The sequence below is a fragment of the Solanum pennellii genome, chromosome 1 (genome assembly GCF_001406875.1).
Source record: "Solanum pennellii chromosome 1, SPENNV200".
NCBI lineage: Eukaryota > Viridiplantae > Streptophyta > Magnoliopsida > Solanales > Solanaceae > Solanum > Solanum pennellii.
Window position 1 is genome coordinate 4,180,365 of NC_028637.1, and position 26,564 is coordinate 4,206,928.

Genomic DNA, 26,564 nt, shown 5'->3' on the forward strand with positions numbered 1-26,564 from the left:
CAAATTGTAATACTACTGATTTTCTATTAAAAAAGGCAAACATGCAAAATTATAAATTCATTCAAAAATTTCGACTGTTGTATTAAAAAATTTATTTAGGAAAATAAAAATGTATTTATGTTTAAACTTTCAATAGTCATATTTAAAACACTTCAAAACAAATTAATTATTCACTGAGTTGACGAATACTTGATCAATTATGTATTTCATGATTATTTCGAAGTTCCACATGAAAAATTCGTGTCAAATATGTATTTCATTGAAATTCTAATCAATTATTTCAAAATCTTCTTCACTGTCAACAAAAATTCAAATAAATTGACTTTACTTCGACATAAATTGAGTATTATTAATAGAGTGATAAAAGTCGATATTAAATTTTGAGGAAGACGAATCGTCAATTATTGTTTGGAACGTAATTGATGAAAAATTTCAATTATATTTACCTTATTTAAAATATTTCTTTCCTGATTTTCTCCATTATGTTATTACCTAATTGTATTCTGCCAAATTTTATATATATATATATATATATATATATATCAACCTTACAACAAAACTAAAATATAACTATTTTAAATAAATATTAAAAATAATATATATAACTAAAAGATCCTGTTAAAATATGTAAGTGCAACTGTTTTGAAAATTTTCCCTTACTAGCAAATCAATTTCAGTTGGAGGGAAAAAGAGGAAAACCAGTATCACCGGCGAACCGTCGCCGGAAAATCATTCTCGCCGTTTGTCCAAAAGAAGCGATTGAACAGATCAAAATGGTCTCGTCGGCTATAGTGAACACATACCCACTCTCTAGCTATACATTTGGTACAAAAGAGCATAAAATGGAGAAGGATTCATCCGTTGCCGATCGTCTTGCTCGTATGAAAGTCAAGTACATTCCTTTTCCTTTTTAACTTTCCTTTCGTTCTTGAAAATTATCTTGTCGTTATAGTACTTGGACTAATTGATTCCCTAAAACCCTAGATTAAACTCTTTCGGGACTTAGTACTGTTCTGATTTCTTTGGACGCATCTCAATCGAATACTTAATTATTTGGATTTACAAATTAATTGAAGTTGAAGTTGTTTTTGAACATGAATTTCATTTAGAAATGACCAGTATTTATCATCAATAACAACATACACATGGTAATCTCACAAGTAGGGTCTGGGGAGAGCAGAGAGACTGTTTTCGATGGACCTTAGACTCAATATTTTAGTATTGAACTTGAAATTCGGAGAAGTTCAGTTTTACACTTAAGTATTTGCAAAAATACCTAAGTATAGAATTCATGCCTAAACTGGTACTGAGGTTCTCTAGTACTCAATGTGTTCTACCCTTTTTTTTTTTCATCAACAAACACCTAAGATAAGGTATCGTTTGCAGCTACATGAGGGAGGGTATGAGGACAAGTGTTGAAGGAATTCTCTTGGTATGGTTCTCCATTCTTCATTTCAATTTTTAAGGCTTCTTTCGTGTTGGCTTTAATGTCACCCCTTTTTGATATTACTGTCACTTTTTCAGGAGCCACCCCCCTCCCCCCAATTAAAAAAAGAAGAAAAAACCTCTGGGGTGGATGTATATGTTTGGTTTTGTCCTAGATGCTGACTTATGTTCTGTGTGCTGCATCTTGTTGCTTGTTTATTATCACTTATAATGCAGATAAGTTTTGTTTACAATGTACCTAGATGCAAATCTCATCAGGCAACACGAGAGAATATTTAGAAAAATTTCCTGAAGTTTGAACTGAATTCCCTAAGCTCAAGTGGCTTATTTTCAACGAATCTGCCGTATTTTCAAGTTATGGCTATTGATTGTTACAAACATTATTTGGGGAAATAACATTGAGAAGGAGGATATTCCGGGCAAGGTGGGAGTGACCTCCCTGGTGGAAAAGATGCTGGGAGTGAGATTGAGATGGTTCGGGCATGTGAAGAGGGGGAACATAGATGCCTCATTGAGGAGGTGTGAGAGTGGCAGTGAAAGGGTTGATGAGCGGTAGAAGAAGAATTAGGAAGAGGTGATTAGTCATGACATGACACGACACATCTTCAGCTCATCGGGGGCAGATGAAGGCATGATATAGATAGGAGAAAGGGGAGGTCGATGATTTGGGTTGAACGTAGTAGGTAATTGAGTGTTGTCTCTCTTATATGTGGGTGAGTTTGGGCTAGTTTAGAACATTTTGTTTGCTTAGCTTTCCCTTGTCTGTCTCACTACTATTATGTGTTATTTTTTTACTTTGCTCATCTCTACTATGTTTTGTCGTCAATACTTTAGTTGTCTTCCGTGTTTTTCAACATAGGTTTTGACTCTTTGTTTTTTCTTGAGAACTTTTCATTTTTGTATTTCTCAAACCTGTTTTGAAAATGCTTTTCTTGAGCCAAGGGTCTTATAAAAAACAACCCCTCTACCTTACCTAAGGTAGGAGTAAGATGTGCGTGCACCCCACCCTCCTGGACCCGATTTATGGGATCACAGGTATGTCGTTGTTGTAATACTTTACCGTGGTAATGTCAGAAATTGTACAACATGCCCGAAACCTGTTAGGGGGAAGAGTTAAGAAAGTATCTTGTGAAGAATAATGAGATCAGATGAATCTTCACATGCTTATTTTGATGATCAATGACACCTTTTTTAAAATCTAAGAAAGTGGGTGATGAATTTATTAGTATATACAAGTATATGTTGACTTGTAGAGATTTCTTTGGCTATTAGACAGAAGGAAAAAAAATCACGAGGTGAAAAGAGAAAGGAACAGACAGATTCTCATTTTGTGGCTTCCCTTTCATGTCTAATAGCCATTTGATTTCCAAAAGGTTCATTGGCATGCTCACGTCTTCATCTATACTTCCACTCTATTGAAATAACAAGCGTATATATCTAAATTATTTGCATTTTGATAGCTCAATCTCGTCTAGTCTTGACCTCATCTTCGCTCTTCTCAATGTTGACTAATGACTAACCTTCGTGTGCATGTATTCAGTTTACTTCCATTTACCCTGAAGTCTTTGGGGGTCGTTTGATTTAAAAACAAGTTGCACAATGATTGTAATACATGATTAATAATGTAGGGATTGTGAATCTTAAAAAAATAAATAAATATAAAGATTATTTTTTATCAGGGGTTTGGTTCATTGCATTGAAAAGGAGATATGTAGTGTATAATTTAAATCATGTGTTTGGTTTTAAGTTAGATAATTTTTTGTTTCCAATTATACTTTTGGCCCTTGAAGAAAGAGAAATGACCAAGGTATTAAAAAACTTTGGAGAGAAGGAAATTTTGTCAATTCAATTATTATTCATGTGTAACTAATCAATGTAATGTTTATCCCACAGAGAGATGATATATAATAGAACGATGATTCTTGTGTAAGTTATACAATGATTATTATACCAAGAAAGAAAATAGTAACCAAACAGAGGAACAGACGTTGTACAGTTATATAATGTAACTACTTCATCCTATTAAATCAGACACCCCTTACTCTTTAAAGTATTTCTCCCTAGTTCAACGCTTTTGGTTGATACCTCCCTGGTTTCATTAATTAAGTGAATTAGCACAATATACCAGCAAATAGCATAGATTAAGAGATTTCAATTAGTATTGTGTTGGTTAGCTCATCTATAATTAGGGTTAGCTTGTTTTTCCTTCCTCTGATATTATGACTTGCCAAATTTTGCAAAAATACTTGAATTGGACCTGTATTTATGCATGCTATCTTCTAGTTTAGAAGATCTATATGGAGTTTCTAGGAAGGAGGAAGAATCTCCATCTGATGCTTAATTAACCTGGAGAAAGCATATGATAGCATATTTGGTTATGCTAAATTTTGAAGTGCCACAAGTCTGGTATGAAGATTCTTGTTGCAGCTTTATGATGAGAGCTTGAGTCAGAAAATTGGACAACACAAAGTGGAATTTGATTATTAAGAATAAGCAGGGGCTTGAACTATCAATCTGTATGGTATTGACTGTTGGGTGGCTGCTTGGGCATCTAAGGCCGAGAATATCCACTAGGTGAATGCCATATTAATGTGGATGATAAGATAGATTTGTTATAGTTCCTAAACTATAGTGCCAAAATAAAAAGAATATCTCCCAAAGAAACTTTCTGAAAGACCCCCTTTGGGCCTCAGTCCCTCTCTCCGGTGGTCTTCCACCATCAGAGACACCTCTCCAAACCCTTTTTTTCAAGATGTGTTATTGTTATTATGCTAGCAGTAGCTTATTCTTCAATTTTCTTATTATTGTTGTATTTTTTACTTTGGTTATCTTTACTATTTTTTGTCATTACTTTTTGTTTATCAATATTTTCATCATATCTTTTTACTCGTGCATTTTTTTAACAAACCTGTCCTGAAAAACGATTTTCTTGAGCCGAGGGTTTATGGGAAACATCTCTACCCCGCCCTCCCTAGACCTCACTTGTGGGACTACACTGGATATAGGGTTGTTTTTTCCAAGATAGATGTGTGGTTATACAAAACTGGACCAGGTTAGAAATGTTCAGTCAAATAGAGGATGCAAGTGACACAGAGAGGATTAGTGAAAAATTATTACCTGAAATAGTTTCAACATATCCTAAGTAGATATTGGGTCTGTGCCTGTGGATGCAATATTATAATGATTGAAATTATTAAGGTAGTGAATAGCAATTGCTGCAAAAGACGATCTCCTGAAATCTAGGTGGATAAGTTAAAAGCACAAAGGAAGTAAAGGATCTATAAAATCGCTCATTTTAGTTGGGATTAAGCCATTAAGGACAAGTTTTTATTACATTCAAGTTGGTTCAGTGTTATCTTTTGATATTCTTAGTCTAGTTATAGATTTGCATGTCAATGCAGGGATGAATGTGAGTTTTTGATTATTTCTAGTTTTGAAGAACCTCTGTAGTAAAGAAGAATGATACATAGGATTTATGTAATGTAACCTAACTATTTCAGAGTTGAGGGATACTTGATGTTGAGAGAGTTATCTCCCACACTTCTTGAGTATTTTTGTGTAGTTGGAGAACTGGTGAAGAGTTGGTTTGAATAAGAAGTATGTTGGACAGATGGCTTGAGTACACCTTTTCATATATCAAGCCTTTTCTTCTCTTGGCAGTGCCTCACCTTTTGTGCAGTTTTTTCCTTATTGAGACTGCCGATGATTGGTGCTCTTTCCTTCATAGAGCTACTATTAGCAGGTTTCAGTATTTTGTGATGGGAAAAGAATGAATATACACGCTCATCAGATTAAGAATTTAAGATGACTTATCAGCTGCTTTCTTTTCCTCCAAATTTCAAAAAAATTAGCTCATACTGTTGAAAATTTGAAATTGTGCAGTTTTTACATTTCATCTAGATTCTGTGAGATGCATGGCTAAGTGGTACAGTATAGAAGATGTGTGAAAATACTAATTTTTGGCACATAAATCAACCAGATCGGAGAAGTTTGTTTATCAGATGACACTCTGATTATCAAATATTTAGATACCACTAATTATGTGTAAAATTCACAGGTACAAGAACATAATCATCCTCATATTCTTCTTCTGCAAATTGGGAACACATTTTGCAAGCTCCCTGGTGGACGCCTAAAGCCAGGAGAAAATGGTGTGTTTTTGTCTTTATTGTGACACATGGATTCTCATCATATTATTAAGAATTAAATTAAATTAAATTCTTATGATACTCTCTCCCTTTGTTTATAGGTTAAGTCGTGAATTTCTTGCTAATTTTCTATGTTCTTCTTCTGTCTTACGTTATTTGCAGAAATCGAGGGTTTGAAAAGGAAACTCTCCAGCAAACTTGCAGCTAATCCTCCTGCCAATCCGCCAAATTGGAAGGTAATTTGGTGCCTGTTACACTGTTTAGTAGTCCCTCTGTTTTAATTTGGTTGTTTACTTTTCCTTTTTACTATATTTAAGAAAGGATTTTTCATTCCTAATTTGGTAACTCTTTAATTTCAACATGCCATGTGGCATGTTTTAAGGCCACAAGAGTAAAAGACATTTCGGTACATTATGCACATCTTTAGTTTAACACCACATCATTTAAAAGTTCCTTTACTTTCTTAAATTCCCTACCAAGTCAAATTTTCATTATTGGCAAACTAAGACAAACAAATTGAAACATAGTAGCTTTTTTTTCCTTTGTAGACGAGATATAGGGGTATGGAGGTTTCAACACACTTTATGTTGTATGGAAATAGTGATAAAAAAAACAAGGATTGGACATCTTTTATGGTATAAGATGTTAATTTTGAAGTACAATTTGTGTGGTTGAATATATAGGTGTTAAATTGGTGGGTTGGTTAAAATGGAGGACTAAGAGCCTGTTTTGATTGGCTTAAACGTTGGTCAAATCTACTTTGAGTTATTTTAGATTTTGAGAGTGTTTGGCATAGTTAAAAATAACCTATAAGTTAAAAATGATATTATGGATGTGTATATATATATTTTTTGTCAACTTTCTTTGCATGGACATTCAGGGGGAGCGTTGTAAAACTAAGGTGGATGCCATGTGGGGCCCACCCATTTGAGGAGTATTATCACTTGTAATGTTGTAAAACAAAGGTGGATGCCAAGTGGGGCCTGCCCATTTTGAAGACTATATCACCTGGCCAATTGAATGACTTCTTAATGGCCAAGTGATATGTTTTTACATTACTTTTTGGCTATAAGTAGCCACTACTTTATTTAGGAAGCAAGAGAATACAATACTCTCTCTCTTTGCTTGTTCTTCCTCTTAATTTACTTAGTTTCTAAGTTAGTTATTTTATAACACTTTATTGCAACCTTAAAACACATTAGTATCTCCTTGAGGCAATTTCACCGGAATGTCAGCCAAGCGATTCAAAGGCATCCGACATTCAGAAGTCCGCACAAAATATTTTTGAACCCGAGCCATCCAGTAAACTATTGTCCAACAAATCCATTGATTGTAGTGAATAATGCTGTGCCACGCAGTGAGCGGCCAGTCGCAAATAGGAGGTAGGCAGCGGTTGGAATTCCATTTTTTGTCGACCAGGATCCCTGATGAACTTTTCAACATCTTGCTCCATCCTCAGAATGGAAAGATACTGTTGAGGGTTTTGTAAAGCCTCACGGAGAAACTGATCCACTGTGTTAACAACATCAGACACTCTCCCTAAAACAGCACAGCCAAAGTCGAGGAATCAGGCAGTTCATATTGATTATTCTTCATAGAAGAAGATGAATAATCAGTGTCCTTTGAATTCTTCGAAGAAGAAAGTATAAGTCGTCTTATGCTAGCATCCAAGTCACCCACCTCCCATGACTTCGGTAGGGGCTCCGAGATCATCAGCAACAGACACAAAGCCCACCATGGGTTCAATTTTTCAGCCCAACAATTTTTTTAAAAAAAGATCAAAAAAACTAGGATTTGGACATGAAAGGAATCATCAAATCTAACTATAAATCCGGATTCCAGAGAACTAGATTTGAAGATCTCGAAAATTTTCATAGAGATAGAATTTAGAAGAGGAGAAAAGAGGAAAAAATGGTTGTAGGGTTTCGAGAGAATGTGTGATAAGAGAGAGAAAGAGGTTTTGGACCAGTGGCCAAAGAACCAATGTTGTAAAATTAGTTGGCTATGCTTGGGGCTTTGTACAAACAAGCAAAGAGAGAAAAAATATTGTATTGTATTTGATTATATATTCCTTCGTAAATGAAGTAGTAGCTATTTATAGTCAAAAGTAATGTCCAAACATCTGACTTGGCCATTAAGAAGTCATTCAATTGGTCAGGTGATGATAGTCATCAAATGGGTGGGCCCATATGACATTCACCTTTATTTACGACATTACAAGTGATGATACTCCTCAAATGGGTGGCCCCACATGGCATCCACTTTAGTTTTACAACACTCCCCTTAGATGTCCATGTAATAGTAAAGTTGAAGTAAAAAATATACTTGCTGCCTCATTAAAAACTTTTTTAGGAGAACCTAATAGGATAAATCCTAGACAAAGGAAAAAGAAGTGCAACGCGTATTTAACTCCCCTTGATAAAGACCATAATTCATATGGTTAAGTTTTTGCATTCCAATTTTGTGTACCATCTTTTCAAGAGTTGATGTGGGTAAAGATTTGGTGAAATAAATCTATTGGATTATCACTTGAATGAATTTGTTGTACATCAATATCACCGTTCTTTTGAAGATCATGCATGAAGAATAATTTGGTGAAATGTGTTACGTTCTATTTCTTTTGTGAAGCCTCATAATTGAGCTATGCATGCAACATTATCAAAAGGACTCTGGGTACCTTGACATCACACTCATAACCATATCTTTCTTTGATGAAATGTATCACTGATCTCAATAATATGTTTTCTTACTTGCTTCATGAAAAATTATTATCTCAACATGATTAAAAGTAGTGACAATGGACTGCTTCGTAGATTGCCATGAAATTGCTGTATGTGAATAGCTTGTTGGAGATCGAGCTTTATGTAGGATAAATAACCGCATTTGCATGACCAATAAGATCTGCACTATCTTTGTTATTATAAAACACCCATATCATTGGTCCCATTTAGATATCGCAATATATGTTTAACTTCGTTCCAATGACTTCGTGTAAGGGAAGAACTATAGCTTGCTAACAAATTAATAAAAAAATGCTATGTCAGATCTCGTAGCATTAGCAAGATACCTAAACGCACCAATTGCACTAAGGTATGGTACTTCCAAGATCAAGAGGTTCCTCATTCTCTTCTTGAGATCGTAATGGATCTTTACTCATTTCAAGTGATCAAAAAACCATTGGAGTACTTAATGTATCTACTTTGTCCATGTAAAAATCATTTCAAATTTTTTTTAGTATATGTAGACTAAAAAATTTATATTTGTTATTTGTATGAACTAGTATCAATATGTTTTCCTAGTCTTGTAAATAAATTTCATTATCAAGTGAACCGTAAAGATAAGTCGTAACCACATCCATCGAATGTATTTCAAGTCATCCATGTACAGCTAAATCGATGGCATTTCGAAAAGTTATTGCATCATTAAGCGTTTGGACTACCAGTTCAAAACCCTCCCGTTTAGCAAGTGAATTGAATTGTCTCTTGCCATTTTGGCCAATCACATCTTCGTCGACATTCTTTGACAGAAAAAGGTTCAAGATTGTCACCGTCGCATAATGTTAAGTGCAACGTTGTATGCAAAAACATTATCCACCATAATTTTTGTTCGATTCAGTTTTATCCCATTACCAGTAGGACTTACTGATAGTTCTTCGTTCACTTGAGACTCGTTTTTTGTTTTTGACTTTAAAAAAAGTTAAAAGTAGGTACTCCACTACTTTTCATTTTTTAACTTAAAAGTTACTGAAGTTAAGCCAAACGGGCTATAAGTTGATAAATAACCTGGCCGAAAGTTACTGGGTGAAATGGGATAAATTGCGTGTCAAAAGCCAACCAGCCCAATTATTACTTGGCTTTGTTTGTTCTTATATAAGGCAGAACTCTCTCTCTCTCTCTCTCTCTCTCTCTGTGTGTGTGTGTCTCTCTCTCTTTTGAAATCTAAATAATTACATCTTCCTATGATGTGGCATTTTGAAATGCAGATAGGTGAGTGCGTGGCGACCTGGTGGAGGCCGAACTTTGAAACCATAATGTATCCATACTGTCCTCCACATATAGCAAAACCTAAGGTACAGTAGTATAACGATTTTTTGATCGACTGATCTATCCCGTTGTTTCATGAATCACTGATGTATCCCTTGTTTCATATTTGCCTGATTTAGTTGGCTCTTTGAATGTGGTGCAGGAGTGTAAGAAGCTCTACCTTGTTCACTTATCTGAAAGAGAGTACTTTGCTGTGCCCAAAAATCTAAAACTTCTTGCTGTGCCATTGTTTGAGCTTTATGACAATGTTCAGGTATAGAATGATTTATGGTTTCTCTGTTGCCTCCTTTCTGTTCTTTCAAGTTAGTTTGCATATAAGATCTGTGATCGAAGGGTCCTTTTCAGGATTGTTTTATCATGTAACGAGTAGTAATTATATATGTGACCATCTTTATAATATTTTCTTAGCATACTGACGCTCTCCTAATCATGGCAGAGATATGGACCTGTAATATCTACAATTCCTCAACAACTTTCCAGATTGCAGTTCAACATGATCAATCAATAGATAGTAGATGGAGATTCAAGTTCTCCTCCGCGATAAAAATGATTTGGTTTGGTTCCCATAGTTTGAGGACGACTCGATTCACTTTTCTTCAGTAGGCAGATAGATTACTCTCATCTGATTGTTTGTGTTAGACTGGCTTCTTTTGGACGGCCACAACGATGGGTACAGTATGATAGCCTGTTAATATGCGACTTTGCAGTTACAATATTGACTTGTTTTTGCGTACGTGCTGCTTAGTCTCTTCCGTTCCGAGAGGCTTTTGGAAGTGATGTTTCTTCTGTGTGTCACTTTAGTTTTTGCTTCAATTGTTGTTATAACATGTCGTGCAACCATGTCAATCTTATCTGTGATCCCTTTAAAATGTTCATCATTGAGATGACTAAGGTGATGTTTGAGCATTTCCAACTATTCTCATTTCCCTTTACAAGAGAATTTTTACATGTCCATAAAGATACATCCAGTCTTCCCATTGCCTAGAGTTTTGTCCATTCTGCTAATTACCTTATCCAACCTAAATATTGTTCCCCCTAATTCTTTCGGAGGGTCTTGTAAAGTTTTTGCAAAATAAGTTTTCGAAAAAAGAAATCATGTACTAGCACATTTGAAAAATTGAGAAAATCGTCTAATTTATGTTAGTAGCCCCTAACTGTTAAAAAGGTCTCATGAATCTAGTGAGGTTATATGTATTGTTATCCTTGGTCACTACAGAGGGTTTTTTAGAAATTTATATCACCAAAAAATTCATGTATGTTATACACAAGAAATTGAGAAAATCGCTTATTTCTACTGAGTGGTTCTTAAACTCTAAAAGAATGCCATCAACAATTGTGAGGTTATAAGTATTTTTCTCCGAAGTCTTATAAATTCTGCAAAAAAAGAAAAGCTTAAAATTCGTATATTCAAGAGCTTTAGGTAATAACTCACATGATAAAAAAAAGAAGAAAAGAAATTCACCTAATTCTTGTTGAGTGACCCTAACAGCTAAAAAAACGACATGAATTATGGTGAATTGTTCTTTTAGGTCATTAAGGAGGTTTTGTAAAGTTTTTGCAAAATAATTTCCTGAAAATCGTATCACAAAAAAGTTCATGTACTAATGCACAAGAAAAATTGAGAAAATTATCTAATCCTTGTTAAGTGGCTCCTAGGTGCTTACAAAGTGTCATCAATCATGGTTAGACTATAGATAGTGTTTTCCCAAAGTTATTAAAGAGGGTCTTGTAAAGTATAATTCATATCATAAAAAAACTTCATATACTTTACAAACAAGAATTTAAAAAATCATCTAATTTTTGTTGAGTTGTCTTAAATGCTAAAAAGAATGACGTGAATCATGGTAACACTACATATATAATTCCCGCAAGTTATTAAGAAGGATCTTGTAAACTTCTTGCAAATTTTTACATAATTCATATCACTTAATCAAGTTTTTCACCAGTACATCAAAATCAAATTGTTGTATGCCTTTGTCATGGCATAAAACGCTTTCGGAAGCCTATTGTATGACCCCTTCACATTTTTCCACATATGTTATGTACAAGCATAATGTGAGACTCCATTGTATACTCTCAAAATTGTCTTACAAAACTCTCGTTCTCATCGAATACAATATACATATTTTCTTTTAAATCAGGAACTACACTAAATTATTCAAATCAAGTTCAGGATGCATCATTCTCTAAATCAACAATATAATATCATACGCTAGTGGCAATTTATTTCCTGAATACAAACAATAGAAATTTAATATTTCATTAAAAAAATATAATTATAAAAACTACATAAATTTTGTCCATAATAAATGAATTATCTGCTCCATATCATTATAAGTCTCATGATGTGGCTGCCATTCACTACAATAATCGCGCTACAACTTTCAAAACTCTTTTATGAACGGAAAGAGAGAAATGAAAAAATATTAAAATTGATTTTCATCGGTTTCTTCATTCTTATATGTGATCCAGGATAGTTAGTATTCAATATGTATAAGTAATTCAACAATTTACTATAAGAATTAGATGGTGTCCCTTCTAATGAATTTATAGACTTTCCTTATCGTGCTACTGTGTAAGGATACATCTACTCCAAGTCTAGTCTAACATCATCTTGTATATCCTCTGGTGTTAACTTTCTTTAAAAATTTACTAGTTTGGACTTGATTATCCGTCCAACAAAATTGCTTGTTGCGTGTCATTGACAATACACCTAGCCTTTCAAGGGACATGTATGCTCATTTATGAATTTCTTATTATAAACATTCTCAATGAATTGATATTAGATGACTTCATTATTCATCCACAGTTCTCAGACACACAAAAAAAAATATAACTGTTGAAACGATTAAAAATATAAATACACATAATACATACATGACGATCGTTAGTAGAATAATTTAATTAAGTATACAAATATACATACATGGTTTTACTTTATTTGTTTGTTTTTTACTGGAACATATGATCAATGACACACTATGTTATCACAACTTTTAAAGTTCCCTTGTTCTTGTAAACTTCATCTGTCATTATTTTTTTTATTCATGTTTGAAATAATATCAAAATTTATTCGTTCACGAATGACGCACTAAGCAGTAATACTTGTGTATCAACTGTGATATCCTTCATAAATACAGACATACAAAGGGCATGCTTTTTCAAATCCCTATTATCTTTTTTCAACTATATATACGCTCTTACACAAATCTCATTATGTATTTTCTTTATTGAATCTCTAAATGTTGCATACACTAAAATCACAAACTTATCTTTTATACAAACAAAAAAAATCATACTTATTTTCTATTAAAAAAGACAAACATAAAACATTTCAAATTCATTCAAAGATTTTTATTGTTATTTCAGTAAAAAATTATCTAAAAAAATCAAAATATATTTACGTAACTTTTAATAATCATATTTAAAACACTTCAAAATAAAGTAACAATTCATCAAATTAACGAATACCTAATCGATTATATATTTCATAATTATCTCAAAAATCAAGATGAAGATACGGTGGCGGCGAATATGTATTTAACGAAATCCTAATTATATTTCAAAATCTTTTTCACAAGTCCAGAAGCATCGAAAACCAAGAAAGAAGAAACCATATCACCGGCGAACTGTCGCCGGAAAATCATTCTCGCCGTTCGCCCCAAAAAAGCGATTGAACAGATCAAAATGGCCTCGTCGGCTATAGTGAACACATACCCACTCTCTAGCTATACATTTGGTACAAAAGAGCATAAAATGGAGAAGGATACATCCGTTGCCGATCGCCTTGCTCGTATGAAAGTCAAGTACGTACCTTTTCCTTTCATTCTGGAAAATTTTCTCGTCGGCTATAGTGAACACATACCCACTTTCGTTCTTGGACTAAGTGATTCCATAAAACCCTAGCTTAAACCCTTTCGGGGACTTAAGACTGTTTTGTTTTCTTTGGACGCATAGATATCTAATACTTGATTATTTGGATTAACAAATTAATAGGCGTTTAGATTATTGGAGTTGAAGTTGCTTTTGAACATGAATTTCATTTAGAAATCGACCTTAGACTCAATAATTTAGTATAGCACTTAAAAATTCGGAGAAGTTCAGTATCACACTTAAGCATTTGCAGAAATACTTAAGTATAGAATTCATGCCTAAACGTGTTCTACCTTTTTTTTGTTAAGAAACATCTAAGATAAGGTATTGTTTGCAGCTACATGAAGGAGGGTGTGAGGACAAGTGTTGAAGGAATTCTATTGGTATGGTTCTCCATTCTTCATTTCAATTTTTAAGGCTTCTATTTGCATTAGCTTTAATGTCACCCCATTTTGATATTACTGTCACTTTCTCCGAAGCCTCGACCTCTGGGGTGGATGTATATGTATATGTCTGGTTTTTTCCTAGATGCTGACTTATGTTCTGTGTGCTGCATCTTGTTGCTAGTTTACTATCACTTGTAAAGCAGACAAGTTTTGTTTACAATACACCTAGATGCGAATCTCAACAGGCAACATGAGAGAATAATTTTAGGAAAATTTCCTGAAGTTTGAACTGAATTCCCTGAGCTCAAGTGGCTGTTTTTCAACTAATCTGCCGTATTTTCAAGTTATGGCTATTGATGTTACAAACATTACTAGGAGGGATAACATTAGGAAGGATTATATTTGGGACAAGGTGGGAGTGACCACCGTGGACCTCCATGGTGGAAAAGATGTCGGGAGCGAGATTGAGATGGTTAGGGCATGTAAGAGGGAGAACATAGATGCCTCACTGAGGAGGTGTGAAAGTGGCAGTGAAAGGCCTGAGGAGTGCTAGAAGAAGAATCGGGGAAAGGTGATTAGACATGAATGACACATCGAGGGCATGCTATAGTGTCACGACCCAAAAATGGGCGTGATGGCACTCGTCTTATCCCACCAAGACAAGTCAGCCTAAAACTTACAATAAAATGCGGAAAATTTATAAGTTACTTAAAAGTACCCCAAAACCTGGTTGTCACGTGTACAAGCCTCCAAAGTATTACAATTGATTCAAAAGAAAAACTCAAGTCTCTAATGAACTTGTTTCTAGAATAGAACAAGATCATAATTAAGGAGAAGAAAGTCTGCTGTGATGGAAACAGCTACCTGACAAATCTCCAAGAAGCCTCGGAAAAGAAGAGAATGACAAGTACAACAAAAATCCAGGCTCATAACCTACAAAAAAATTTGTAGTAGCAAGGGGTGAGTACCAAACCACACGGTACTCAGCAAGTAAACCTCTAAACACAAGTTAAGGGGATAAAATACGGGTACTCCTACCACCCCCAACCAAACCTCCACAACTACAACCTGCATTAAAATCAACCCAACCTAACAGCTCACAGTTTACATAGCACGTAGCTCAACAACAACACTTAGACAAATTACATATCCTCAACAACAACACTTCAACGAATTACATATCCTCAACAAGAATACTTCAACAAATTACATATCCGCAATAACAAGCTCAATATTAATCAATCACAAGTTCCGCAGAAAGGCAATCAGAAGATCAACAAAATACGATATCAAGTTCACTAATGATAAGTATGTGCAATGCAATGGAATGCAATGTCAAGTATAATGATGCATGTCTGACCTAGTGATACACACCCGCTGTCTCTCAGTCCGGGACCCATGGGGGACATATCTGTCCATGCATCTGTCGCGGCGCACGACACGACCCTCGATAATAGTAACCATCGCGGCGCGCGATACGTCCCTCGAAATAGTACATCCTCTTAAGTACTCATTCTTTCTCAATGCACATAACACTTGTAACAACCAATGCCTCAGAGTAATGCAGATGACAAGCTCACACAAATAATGAGGAGATGACCATTTTCATAACATCGCACAGTTCACAACCACACAAACATGAAATCACATCAACAATGATTCAACAAGCCTTCAACCCTTTCTCAACACATCACACATAAACAACAATCACATTGCCTTTTGTTATACTTTTTTTTTTCATTATAATTAAGCAATGTGGACAAGTCAACCCATCACCAATCCTGTTACTCCCAAACATATACCACAAGGAAATACACGCATTTCATACACTTAACAAGAGTTTAGAAATTCACTTGCCTTGAATAAACGAACAATCACTCCAGGATTTGAGCTTTTCCCCTTTCGTTGAGCTTTCAAACCAATGCAATCTATTCAAGTACATGGTCACAATAAGTTGTCGACACTAACAACACTCATGTTACTATGTGTTTAGCCTTGACCCAAAAATTTACCCAATTTTATAATCAAATTCCTAAGTTTTAAGCTTAGGGTTAAGTCTTAATTTTTTTTCCAACAATATAATCCTAATAATTTCATACAATATAATAAACCAAATATTCAATTAACCCTCTCAATATACCCAAAATTTATTTTATAATGTGATAATTATAGAAAACTAAAATCTGAAAAATATTAAAACTAGCCTGCTTCGTGAATCAACTGTAACTCTTGAATTAAAATTCCTAATACTTACCAATTTACTACCATTAGTCAGTGATCATCTTTTCTCCACTTAGCCACCCAATACGTAGCAATAGTATTGATATCCAATGAATTCAAAGGAAACATCACATGCTTAGTTACCCAATCCCAAAAACAAAACAAAAATAATATCACAAGATTCCATACATTCAATAATTAATTAACTTAAAACAATTAAAATCAATTGTACTATTTGATTGTTACCTGAGTTCGGTCTTTTTCCTCCGCTCTTCATTCTTTTCTTCTTATTTTTTTTTTCATCTACCACCGCTATTTTAAGTTTCAACAATTAGGGCTTTTAGACTTTATTTCCTTTTATTTATTTATTTATTTATTTTCTATTTTTTTTCCCATTATTATTAGCAACAAAATAATACTTTATTAAGTCATAAATTATTTATAAAAGCTATTGGAAAGGTTAATATAAAAAAAATGGTTAAAATTCATAAAACGACTAAGAGGGTCGTTACATATAGATAGGAGAAAGAGGAGGTCGAGGACTTGGGTAGAAGGTTGGTAGTTGAACGTTGTCTCTCTTATCTGTGGGCGCTAGTTTAGAACATTTTTATTGCGTACCTTTCCCCTATCTGTCTCACTACTATTGTGTATGTTCTTTTTTTACTTTGCTTATCTCTACTATTTTTTGTCGGCAACACTTTACTCGTCTTCCGTGTTTTTCAACATAAGTTTTCACTCTTTTTTTATTTGGAGAACTTTTCACTCTTTGTATTCCTCATACCTATTTTGAAAATGCTTTTCTCGAGCCGAGGGTCTTGTAGGAGTAAGGGTTGCGCGCACCCCACCCTCCTTGGACCCTATTTATGGGATCACAGGTATGTTGTTGTAATACTTTGCCGAGGTAATGTTAGAAGTTGTACAACATGCCCGAAACCTGTTAGGGAAGAGTTAAGAAAGTATCTTGGAAAGAATAATCAGATCAGATGAATTATCACATGCTTATTTTGATGATCAATGCCACCTATTATAAAATCTAAGATAGTGGGTGATGCATTTATTAGTATATACAAGTATATGTTGATTTGTAGAGATTTCTTTGGCTATTAGACAGAAGGAAAAACTGTCACGAGGTGAAAAGAAAAGGAACAGACAGATATCATTTTGTGGCTTCCCTTTCATGTCTAATAGCCATTTGATTTCCAAAAGGTTCATTGGCATGCTCATGTCTTCATCTATCCTAAAATTCTCTTGAAATAACGAGTGTATATATCTAAATTATTTGCATTTTGATACCTCAATCTCGTCTAGTCTTGACCTCATCTCTGCTCTTGTCAATGTTGACTAATGACTAACCTTGGTGTGCATGTATTCTGTTCTACTTCCATTTACCCTAAAGTCTTTAGGAGTCGTGTGATTTAAAAATAAGTTGCACAATGATTGTAATGCATGGATTAATAATGCAGGGATTGTGAATCTCAAAATAAAAATAAAAATGTAGGGATTGTGATGCAAAGATTATTTTTTTATCAGGTATTTGGTTCTTTGCATTAAAAATGAGATATGTAGTGTATAATTTAAATCATGTGTTTGGTTTTAAGTTGGATAAATTTTTGTTTCCAATATTACTCTTGGTCCTTGAAGAAAGAGAAATGATATTAAAAATCTCTAGAGAGAAGGAAATTTTGTCAATTCGATTACTATTCATGTGTAACTAATCAATGTAATGCTTATCCCACATAGGAGATGGTATATAATAAAACTATGATTCCTGTATAAGTTATACAACGATTATTATACCAAGAAAGAAAGTAGTAACCAAACAGAGGAATAAATGTTGTACAGTTCTATACTATAACTACTTTATCCTATACTGCAAATCAGACGTCCGTTTACTCTCTAAAGCATTTCTCCCTAGTTCAAGCGGCTTTTGGTTGACACCTCCCGGGTTTCATCAATTATGTGAATTAGCACAATATAATCAGCAAATAGCATAGACTATGAGATTTCATCTAGTATTGTGTTGGTTAGCTCATCTATAATTAGGGTTAGCTTGTTTTTCCTTTCTCTGAGGCAAATTTTGCAAAATGGTTGAATTGGACCTTATTTATGCATGCTATCTTTTAGTTTAGAAGATCTATTTGGAGTTTCTAGGAAGGAGGAAGAATCTCCATCTGATGTTAATTAACCCGGGAGAAAGCATATGATAGCATATTTGGTTATGCTAAATTTCAAAGTGCCACAAGTCTGGCATGAAGATTTTTGTTGCAGCTTTATGATGAGAGCTTGAGTCAGAAAATTGGACAAAACAAAGTGGAATCTGATTATTAAAAATAAGAAGGGGCTTGAACTATCAATGCGTATGGATGATAAGATATATGTGTTATCATTATTATGCTAGCAGTAGCTTATTCTTCAATTTTATTATTATTATTGTTGTATTTTTTACTTTGGTTATCTTTATTATTTTTACTGTCATTACTTTTTGTTTTTCAATATTTTCATCATATCTTTTTACTCGTGCATTTTTTTCCAAAGCTGTCCTGAAAAACGATTTTCTTGACGCGAGGGTTTATGGGAAACATCTCTACCCCACCCTCCCTAGACCTCACTTGTGGGATTACACTGGGTATGGGGTTGTTGTTTCTAAGATAGATGTGTGGTTATACAAAACTGGACCAGGTTAGAAATGTTCAGTCAAATAGAGGATGCAAGTGACACAGAGAGGATTAGTGAAAGAATATTACCTGAAAAGTTTCAACATATCCTAAGTAGACTTTGGGTCTGTGCCTGTGGATGCAATACTATAATGATTGAAATTATTAAGTTAGTGAATAGCAATTGCTGCAAAAGACGGATCTCCTGAAATCAAGGTGGATAAGTTAAAAGCACAAAGGAAGTGAAGGATCTATAATATAAGCTCATTTTAGTTGGGATTAAGGAAGTTTTAATTACATTTAGTTGGTTATGTGTTATCTTTTGATATTTATAGATTTGCATGTCAATGCAGGGATGAATGTGAGTTTTAAATTATTTTTAGTTTTGAAGAACCTCTGTAGTAGAGAAGAATGGTACACATAGGATTTATGTAATGTTACCTAACTATTTCAGAATTGAAGGATACTTGATGTTTAGATAGTTAACTCCCACACTTCTTGAGTATTTTTGTACAGTTGGAAGAACTGGTGAACCGTGTTAGTTGGTTTGAATAAGAAGTATGTAGGACAGATGGCTTGAGTACACCTTTTCTTATATCAAGCCTTTTCTTCTCTTGGTAGTGCCTCACCTTTTGAAAAGTTTTTTCCTTGTTGAGACTGCCGGCGATTGATGCTCTTTCCTTCATAGAGCTACTATTAGCAGGTCTTACGATTTTGTGATGGGAAAAGAATGAATATACACGCTCATCAAATTAAGAATTTAAGATGACTTATCAGCTGCTTTCTTTTCCTCCAAATTTCAAAAAACCTAGCTCATACTACTGAAAATTTGAAATTGTGCAGTCTTTACATTTCATATAGATTCTGTAGAGATACGTGGCAAAGTGGTACAGTATAGAAGATGTGTAAAAATACTAATTTTGGCACATAAATCAACCAGATCGGAGAAGTTTGTTTTATCAGATGACACTCTGATTATCAAATATTCAGATATCACTAATTGTGTGTAAAATTCACAGGTACAAGAACATAACCATCCTCATATTCTTCTTCTGCAAATTGGGAACACATTTTGCAAGCTCCCAGGTGGACGCCTAAAGCCAGGAGAAAATGGTGTGTTCTTGTCTTTATTTGTGACACATTGGATCTTATCATACTATTAAAAATTAATTTAAATTCTTACCATATTCTCTCCTTTTGTTTTTCTGTTAAGTCGTGTCTTTCTTGCTAAGTTTTTATGTTTTTCTTCTCTCTTTCGTTATTTGCAGAAATCGAGGGTTTGAAAAGGAAACTTTCCAGCAAACTTGCTGCTAATCCTCCTGCCAATCAGCCAAATTGGAAGGTAATTTGGTGCCTGTTACACTGTTTAGTAGTCCCTTTGATTTAATTTGTTTGTTTTACTTTTCTTATTAGTCTATTTAAAAAGAATGTCTCTTTCCTTATTTGTTAACTCTTTAATTTCAACTTCACATGTGGCATGTTTAAGACCACAAGATTAAAAGACATTTTGGTACATTAACACATCTTTATTTTGAGACCACAATGTCTAAGTCTTTTTACTTTCTTAAATTCCGTGCCAATTTAAACTAAGGCAAACAAATTGAATCATAATTGTTTTTTTCTTCTGTATAGGAGATATATGGGTATGGAGGTATTCAACGCACTTTATGTTGTATGGAAATAGTGATAAAAGAAATAAGGATTGGACATCTTCTATGGTATAAGGTGTTAATTTTGAAGTATAATTCGCGTGGTTGAATATATAGGCGTTAAATGGGCAGGCTGGTTAAAATGGACTAAGAGCCTGTTTGGATTGGCTTAAAAGTTGGCCAAATATAGTTTCAAGTCATTTTTAGCTTTTGAGAGTATTTGTCATAGTTAAAATTAACCTAAAATAAGTTTAAAATGATGTTATGGATGTCTATCTATATATATGTTTTCCTTCAACTTTTCTTTCACATAGACATTTAAGGGTAGAGAATATGAGATAGGGAATATGGATTCTTTCGTATCTCGATTCAGTTTTTGAAAAAAAAAAAAAAGATTCATCGAAGAAAAAAATCAGAAACGGGAGTGTTGTGAAACTAAGGTGGATGCCATGTGGGGTCTGTTAGAATATGAATAGGTTTATACAATCCTATTAGAATAGGAATATGTTTATACAATCCTATTTAGCATAGGAATAGGAATACAAAATAGAGATAAAATTAGTAAATAGTCCTGGTAAAGGATTGTACAATGTAATATTGTAGACAACAACAATTCAATAGTATTCTTTTCCTATATTTCTCACATGACATCAGAGCCTTTACGATCTTGGTAAAGAATCAAAGAGCTTCCGCTGTCGGCGGGTGACTATTATTCATATGTCGCTCGTCTGGCCAATGATTATGTTAGCAAAACTTGTAGCACCATGTCGTCTTTCCAGTGACTGGTTTTCCATATTTAATTTGTGTAGCACCGTGTCATCTTTTCGGTGATTATTTTTTCATAATTAATTTGTTTTGCGCCGTGCCATCATTCCGGTGACTACTTTTTCATAATTAATTGTGTAGCACCGTGTCGTCATTTCGGTAACACTTTCTCATATCTTATTTGTGTAGGCATCGTGCCATCATTCTGGTGACTACTTTTTTAATACCCTATATGTGTACTCGTGTGATCTTTCCGGTGATCACTTTTTTATATTTAATTTGTGTAGCACCGTACTATCCTTTCGGTGACTACCTTTTTTGCATATCTGATTTGCGTAGCACCGTGCTTCTCTTCGAACTACTTTTTATATTTAATTTGCATAGTATTGTGGATTAATCCGGACTACTTTCTCATATCTGAGTTGCATAGCACTGTGTGTCTTTTCGGTGAGTCCTCAAATTTGATTTGCATAGTTCCATTCTTGATTCGAGTGACGACTCAAATTCGATTTGCGTAGGGTTGTGCCGTCATTCCGACCCTACCCATATAATTTCTCTTTTTCAGTAGGATCCTGCCATCATTCCGATCCTACCCATATTATTTCTCTTTTTCAATAGGGTTGTGCCATCAATTTGACCTTTCCGATATAATTTATATTTTCTAGTTGGGTCATGCCATCATTTCGACCCTCCCCTATAATTTTATTTCTTAGATTGTGACTACTTCCCGGCATCAGATCTAGTACTCTGGTGTATGAGCATGTTCCGACCAATTTTTCGGTGAATTTTCTTCTTTAATATCCACTCATCTATTGATTCCAACCTGATCCATATACTTTATAGTAAGATTTTGAGCACTTCGTTTTTTAGGGGGAGTTTAGTAGCCTTGTATGTCGATTATGTGAGTCATTCTATGGTCTGAAACAGTCTTTGCAAGTTTGGTTTGGGAAATTCAATACTGTAATTTTATCTCTCTCATTGTTTTATCGACATTATGCATCAAAATCAATATTTCATGAGAAGATTAAGCACATTGAGATCAATTGTCAATTTTGTTAAGTCGAGTGATCAACTTGTAGATATCTCACCCAGCCCCTCATCGGTCCTCGTGTTAATTACATTTGTAACAAGCTAGGTACATGACTTGTATGCACTAGCTTGAGGGGGAGTGTTAGAATATGAATAGGTTTAAACAATCCTATTAAAATATGTTTGTACATTACTTTTTGGCTATAAATAATCACTACTTTATTTTACACTTAGATAGATCACCTAACTTAAATAGATCACTTGATAGGTTATGGATATGTTGTCATCTAGATATATTTAATATTCGGTATTTTATGAACTAGTATCAATATGTTTTCCTAGTCTTGTAAATAAATTTCATTATCAAGTGAATCATAAAGATAAGCCGTAACCACATCCATTAAGATTTCCATGTACAACTAAATTGATGGCATTTCGAAAAGTTATTGCATCATTAGAAATTTGGACTACTGGTTCAAAACCCTCATGTTTAGCAAGTGAATTCAATTCTGATTGAATTGCCTCTTGCCATTTTCACATCTTCGTAGACATTCTTCGACAGACAAAGGTTCAAGATCCATCTTCTTGCATAATGTTAAGTGTAACGTTGTATGCACAAACATAATCCACCATAATTTTTTATCGATTCAGTTTATCCCATCATCTTGAGACTCGTTTTTTGTTTGATTTAATAAAAAGTTGAAAAGTAGGTACGCCGCTACTTTTCATTTTTTTAATATAAAAGTTACTAAAGGTATGACTGTTAAAAACAACTTTAAAAAGCTACTTTTTTTAGTTTGGCCAAACGGGCTATAAGTTGATAAATAACATTGCCTGAAGTTACTTGGGCTGAAATGGGATAAAAAGCGTGTCAAAAGTCAACCAGCCCAATTATTACTTGGCTTTATTTGTTCTTATACCGATAAATAACATGGCCGAAAGTTACTTGGGCTGAAATGGGATAAAAAGCGTGTCAAAAGCCAACCAGCCCAATTATTACTTGGCTTTATTTGTTCTTATTTAAGGTATAACTCTCTCTCTCTCTCTTTTGAAATATAAATAAATACATCTTCCTATGATGTGGCATTTGTAAATGCAGATAGGTGAGTGCATAGCCACCTGGTGGAGGCCGAACTTTGAAACCATAATGTATCCATACTGCCCTCCACATATAACAAAACCTAAGGTACAGTAGTATAAAGTTTTTCTGATCGACCGATCTATCCCGTTGTTTCATGAATCACTAATCTATCCCTTGTTTCATATTTGCCTGATTTAGTTGGCTCTTTGAATGTGGTGCAGGAGTGTAAGAAGCTCTACCTTGTTCACTTATCTGAAAGAGAGTACTTTGCTGTCCCCAAAAATTTAAAACTTCTTGCTGTGCCATTGTTTGAGCTTTATGACAATGTTCAGGTATAGAATGATTTATGGTTTCTCTGTTGCCTCCTATTCTGTTCTTTCAAGTTAGTTTGCATATAAGAACTATGATGAAAGGGTCCTTTTCAGGATTGTGTTATCTTTCAACAGCGAGTAGTAATCATATATGCGACCATCTTTATAATATTTTCTTAGCATACTGATGCTCTCTTAATTCATGGCAGAGATATGGACCTGTAATATCTACAATTCCTCAACAGCTTTCCAGATTGCAGTTCAACATGATCAATCAATAATAGTAGATGGAGATTCAAGTTCTCCTCTGCGATAAAAACGGCATCAAAATGATTTGGGTTGGTTCCCATAGTTTGAAGGTGACTTGATTCACTTTTCTACAATAGGCAGATAGATGACTCTCATCTGATCGTTTGTCTTAAATTGGTTTCTTTTGGACGGCCACAGCGATGGGTACAGTATGATAGCCTGTTAATATGCAACTTTGCAGTTACAGTATTGACACATTTTTGCGTACTTGCTTGTTGAATATTGACGTGGTGCTGCTAAGTTTCTTTCGTTCGGAGACTTTAGAAGTAGCAATTCTAAGTGATCTTTCTTCTAAACCAATGTAACTTCCTTTTGAAGATTTCAACTTCTGCTATGTTTTGGGATGATCTCCTATCAGTTGTAAGTATCTTGTTCTTGATCTGTTGCACAGTTCCTGTAGCATCTAGGATTTTCCTAACCATCTAACTAGCTTATTGTGGTCTAGAAATATCCTAAATGTTGGCCTGTACCTTCTGTTGAATGACCCTAAATGTTAAAAAAATGGTGTGAATCATGATGATAGATATTTGTTCCCTTGGAGGGTTTTGTTAAATTTTTGTAAAAGAAGTTATTGAAATTCATATCACCAACATACTCGTGTACTAACACATAAGAAACGAAAAATTGAGAAAATCATCTACTTCCTGTTAGTAGCTCCTATCTGCTAAATTAGTGTTGTGAATCATAGTGAGATTATATGTATTGTTTGATTTGTTTCGTAGGTCATTATAGAGGGTTCTGTATTTGTCAAGTTTTTGCAAAGAAGTTCTTGAAATTTGTATCACCAAAAAATTCATGTGCGTGGTTCATAAAAATTTGAAAAAATTACCTAATTTCTATTGTGTGGTTACTGAACTCTAAAAGAGTGGCATCAACCATGGTGAAATTATAAGTATTGTTCTCCCAATTAGGACGAGGGTCCTAAAAAGTTTTGCAAAAGGAAGTGCCCAAAATTCATATAATCAAGAGCTTTAGGTAATAACTCACATGGAAAAAAAGAATAAGAGAAAATCGCCTAATTCTTGTTGAGTGATTCTAATTGCTAAAAAACGACATGAATCATGGCGAAACAATATGTATTGTTTCCTTAGGTAGGACGCCCCGTAAAGTTTCTGCAAAGTAACTTTTTGAAATTCATATCACCAAAAGATTCATATATTAACACACATGAAAAATTGAGAAAATTATCTAATTCTTATTGAGCGGCCTAAGTACTTCCAAAGTACATGAATCATGGTTAGACTATAGATAGTGTTCTCCCAAGACAAGTGAAGTTTTTGCCAAAAAGTGTCCGAAATTCATATCACCAAAAACTTCATGTACGTGACTGCAAAATCATATTCATGAAAAGATCGCCTAATTATTGTTGAGTGCTTTTAAATGCTAAAAACAATGGTGTGAATCGTTGTATGCATTGTTCCCCCATGTCATTTACAAAATTCATCACTGAAAAATTCATGTACTAATGCACACGAAAAATTGAGAACTAATTCTTGTCGAGTGACCCGTAAATGCTAATAAAGTGGCGTAAAATTGTTCTCCAATTGCTAAAGAAGAGTCTGAAATTTATATCACCAAAAACGTCATGTACTAACGCACATGAAAAATTGAGAAAATCATCTAATTCCTGTTGAGTGGTTCATAAATGCCGAAAAAATGTATTGTTTTCCCAGATCATATTACATAGGGCGCTGTAAAGTTTTTGCAATTTTTTTCTCAAAATTCATCACTTAAAAATTCATGTTATAAGACACGAAAAAATTGAGAAAATCACTTAACTCCTATTGAGTGACCTCATAATGCTAAAAAGTGGTGTGAATCAAAGTTATGCTATAGGCATTGTTCCCCCAAATCATTATGGAGGGTCTTGTAAAGTTTTTGTAAAAAAGTGTTTGAAATTCATATCACTAAAACTTCATGTATCGACACACAAATAATTTAAAAAATCACTTAATTCTTGTTGACTGACCCTAAATGCTACAATATGACGTGGATCATTGTGAAGCAATATGTATTGTTGTTAGGATTTTGCCCTGATTTTCTTTTCTTATTTGAAGTTTATTTTTTTCCTTAAAGAAAAGTCAAAGAATTACCAATAATGCTTGAAATTTTTTCGAAGGAAAAAATATAATTTTCTTTCATATTAGTTTATTCTTTCCTTAGAGGAAAAGTCTGGAGATCTATAACTTGAAGATTCATATTCTCATAGCATAACAGAATAACTTTTACAGTGCAGACATTTAAGGGTTTGGTTTACGGAGGATTTATTCTCTCAACAGTTTTAATATTTTTCTCTATATCAGTTTTCGTATAATAATAATATGTTTTTAGTATAAGTTTTTGTCGTTTGATTTATCAACTTTATGATTTGCAGTTGTAAGTTTCCGCATGACACCTTATTCACCTTCGTGACCCAACAAGTGGTATCAGATTAATCATCCAATGGTTGAACAAGATTGAAGACATGTTCAAATGATTTTCAAATTAATTTGCAATCAACGTGATGATAATGAAAATTTTTGTGCTACTACATGTGAAAAAAATTTTCAAATATATTTTCAACAATATCCTGTTGCTCCATATTATAAAACAGAATTGCTTTTTAACTCATGCTTACTTTAGAGCTTGGGCTCCAACTTTCAATCCCTGC

At 34.0% G+C, this 26,564-nt stretch overlaps 2 protein-coding genes across 2 annotated transcripts; both read left to right on the forward strand.

The window, feature by feature from the left end:
* The first annotated feature begins 620 nt into the window (after positions 1–620).
* LOC107010291 (pre-mRNA cleavage factor Im 25 kDa subunit 2-like) lies at positions 621–10,543 on the forward strand. The gene is made up of 7 exons (XM_015209545.2): positions 621–892; positions 1,387–1,432; positions 5,504–5,597; positions 5,757–5,830; positions 9,577–9,663; positions 9,780–9,890; positions 10,074–10,543. Exons 1-7 carry the CDS (start codon positions 774–776, stop codon positions 10,143–10,145), a joined length of 603 nt encoding a protein of 200 aa, XP_015065031.1. The 5' UTR covers positions 621–773; the 3' UTR covers positions 10,146–10,543.
* A 2,563-nt stretch (positions 10,544–13,106) lies between these two features.
* On the forward strand, positions 13,107–24,454 carry LOC107022361 (pre-mRNA cleavage factor Im 25 kDa subunit 2-like). The gene is made up of 7 exons (XM_015223015.2): positions 13,107–13,443; positions 13,848–13,893; positions 19,790–19,883; positions 20,039–20,112; positions 23,313–23,399; positions 23,516–23,626; positions 23,815–24,454. Exons 1-7 carry the CDS (start codon positions 13,325–13,327, stop codon positions 23,884–23,886), a joined length of 603 nt encoding a protein of 200 aa, XP_015078501.1. The 5' UTR covers positions 13,107–13,324; the 3' UTR covers positions 23,887–24,454.
* The last annotated feature ends 2,110 nt before the right edge of the window (positions 24,455–26,564 follow it).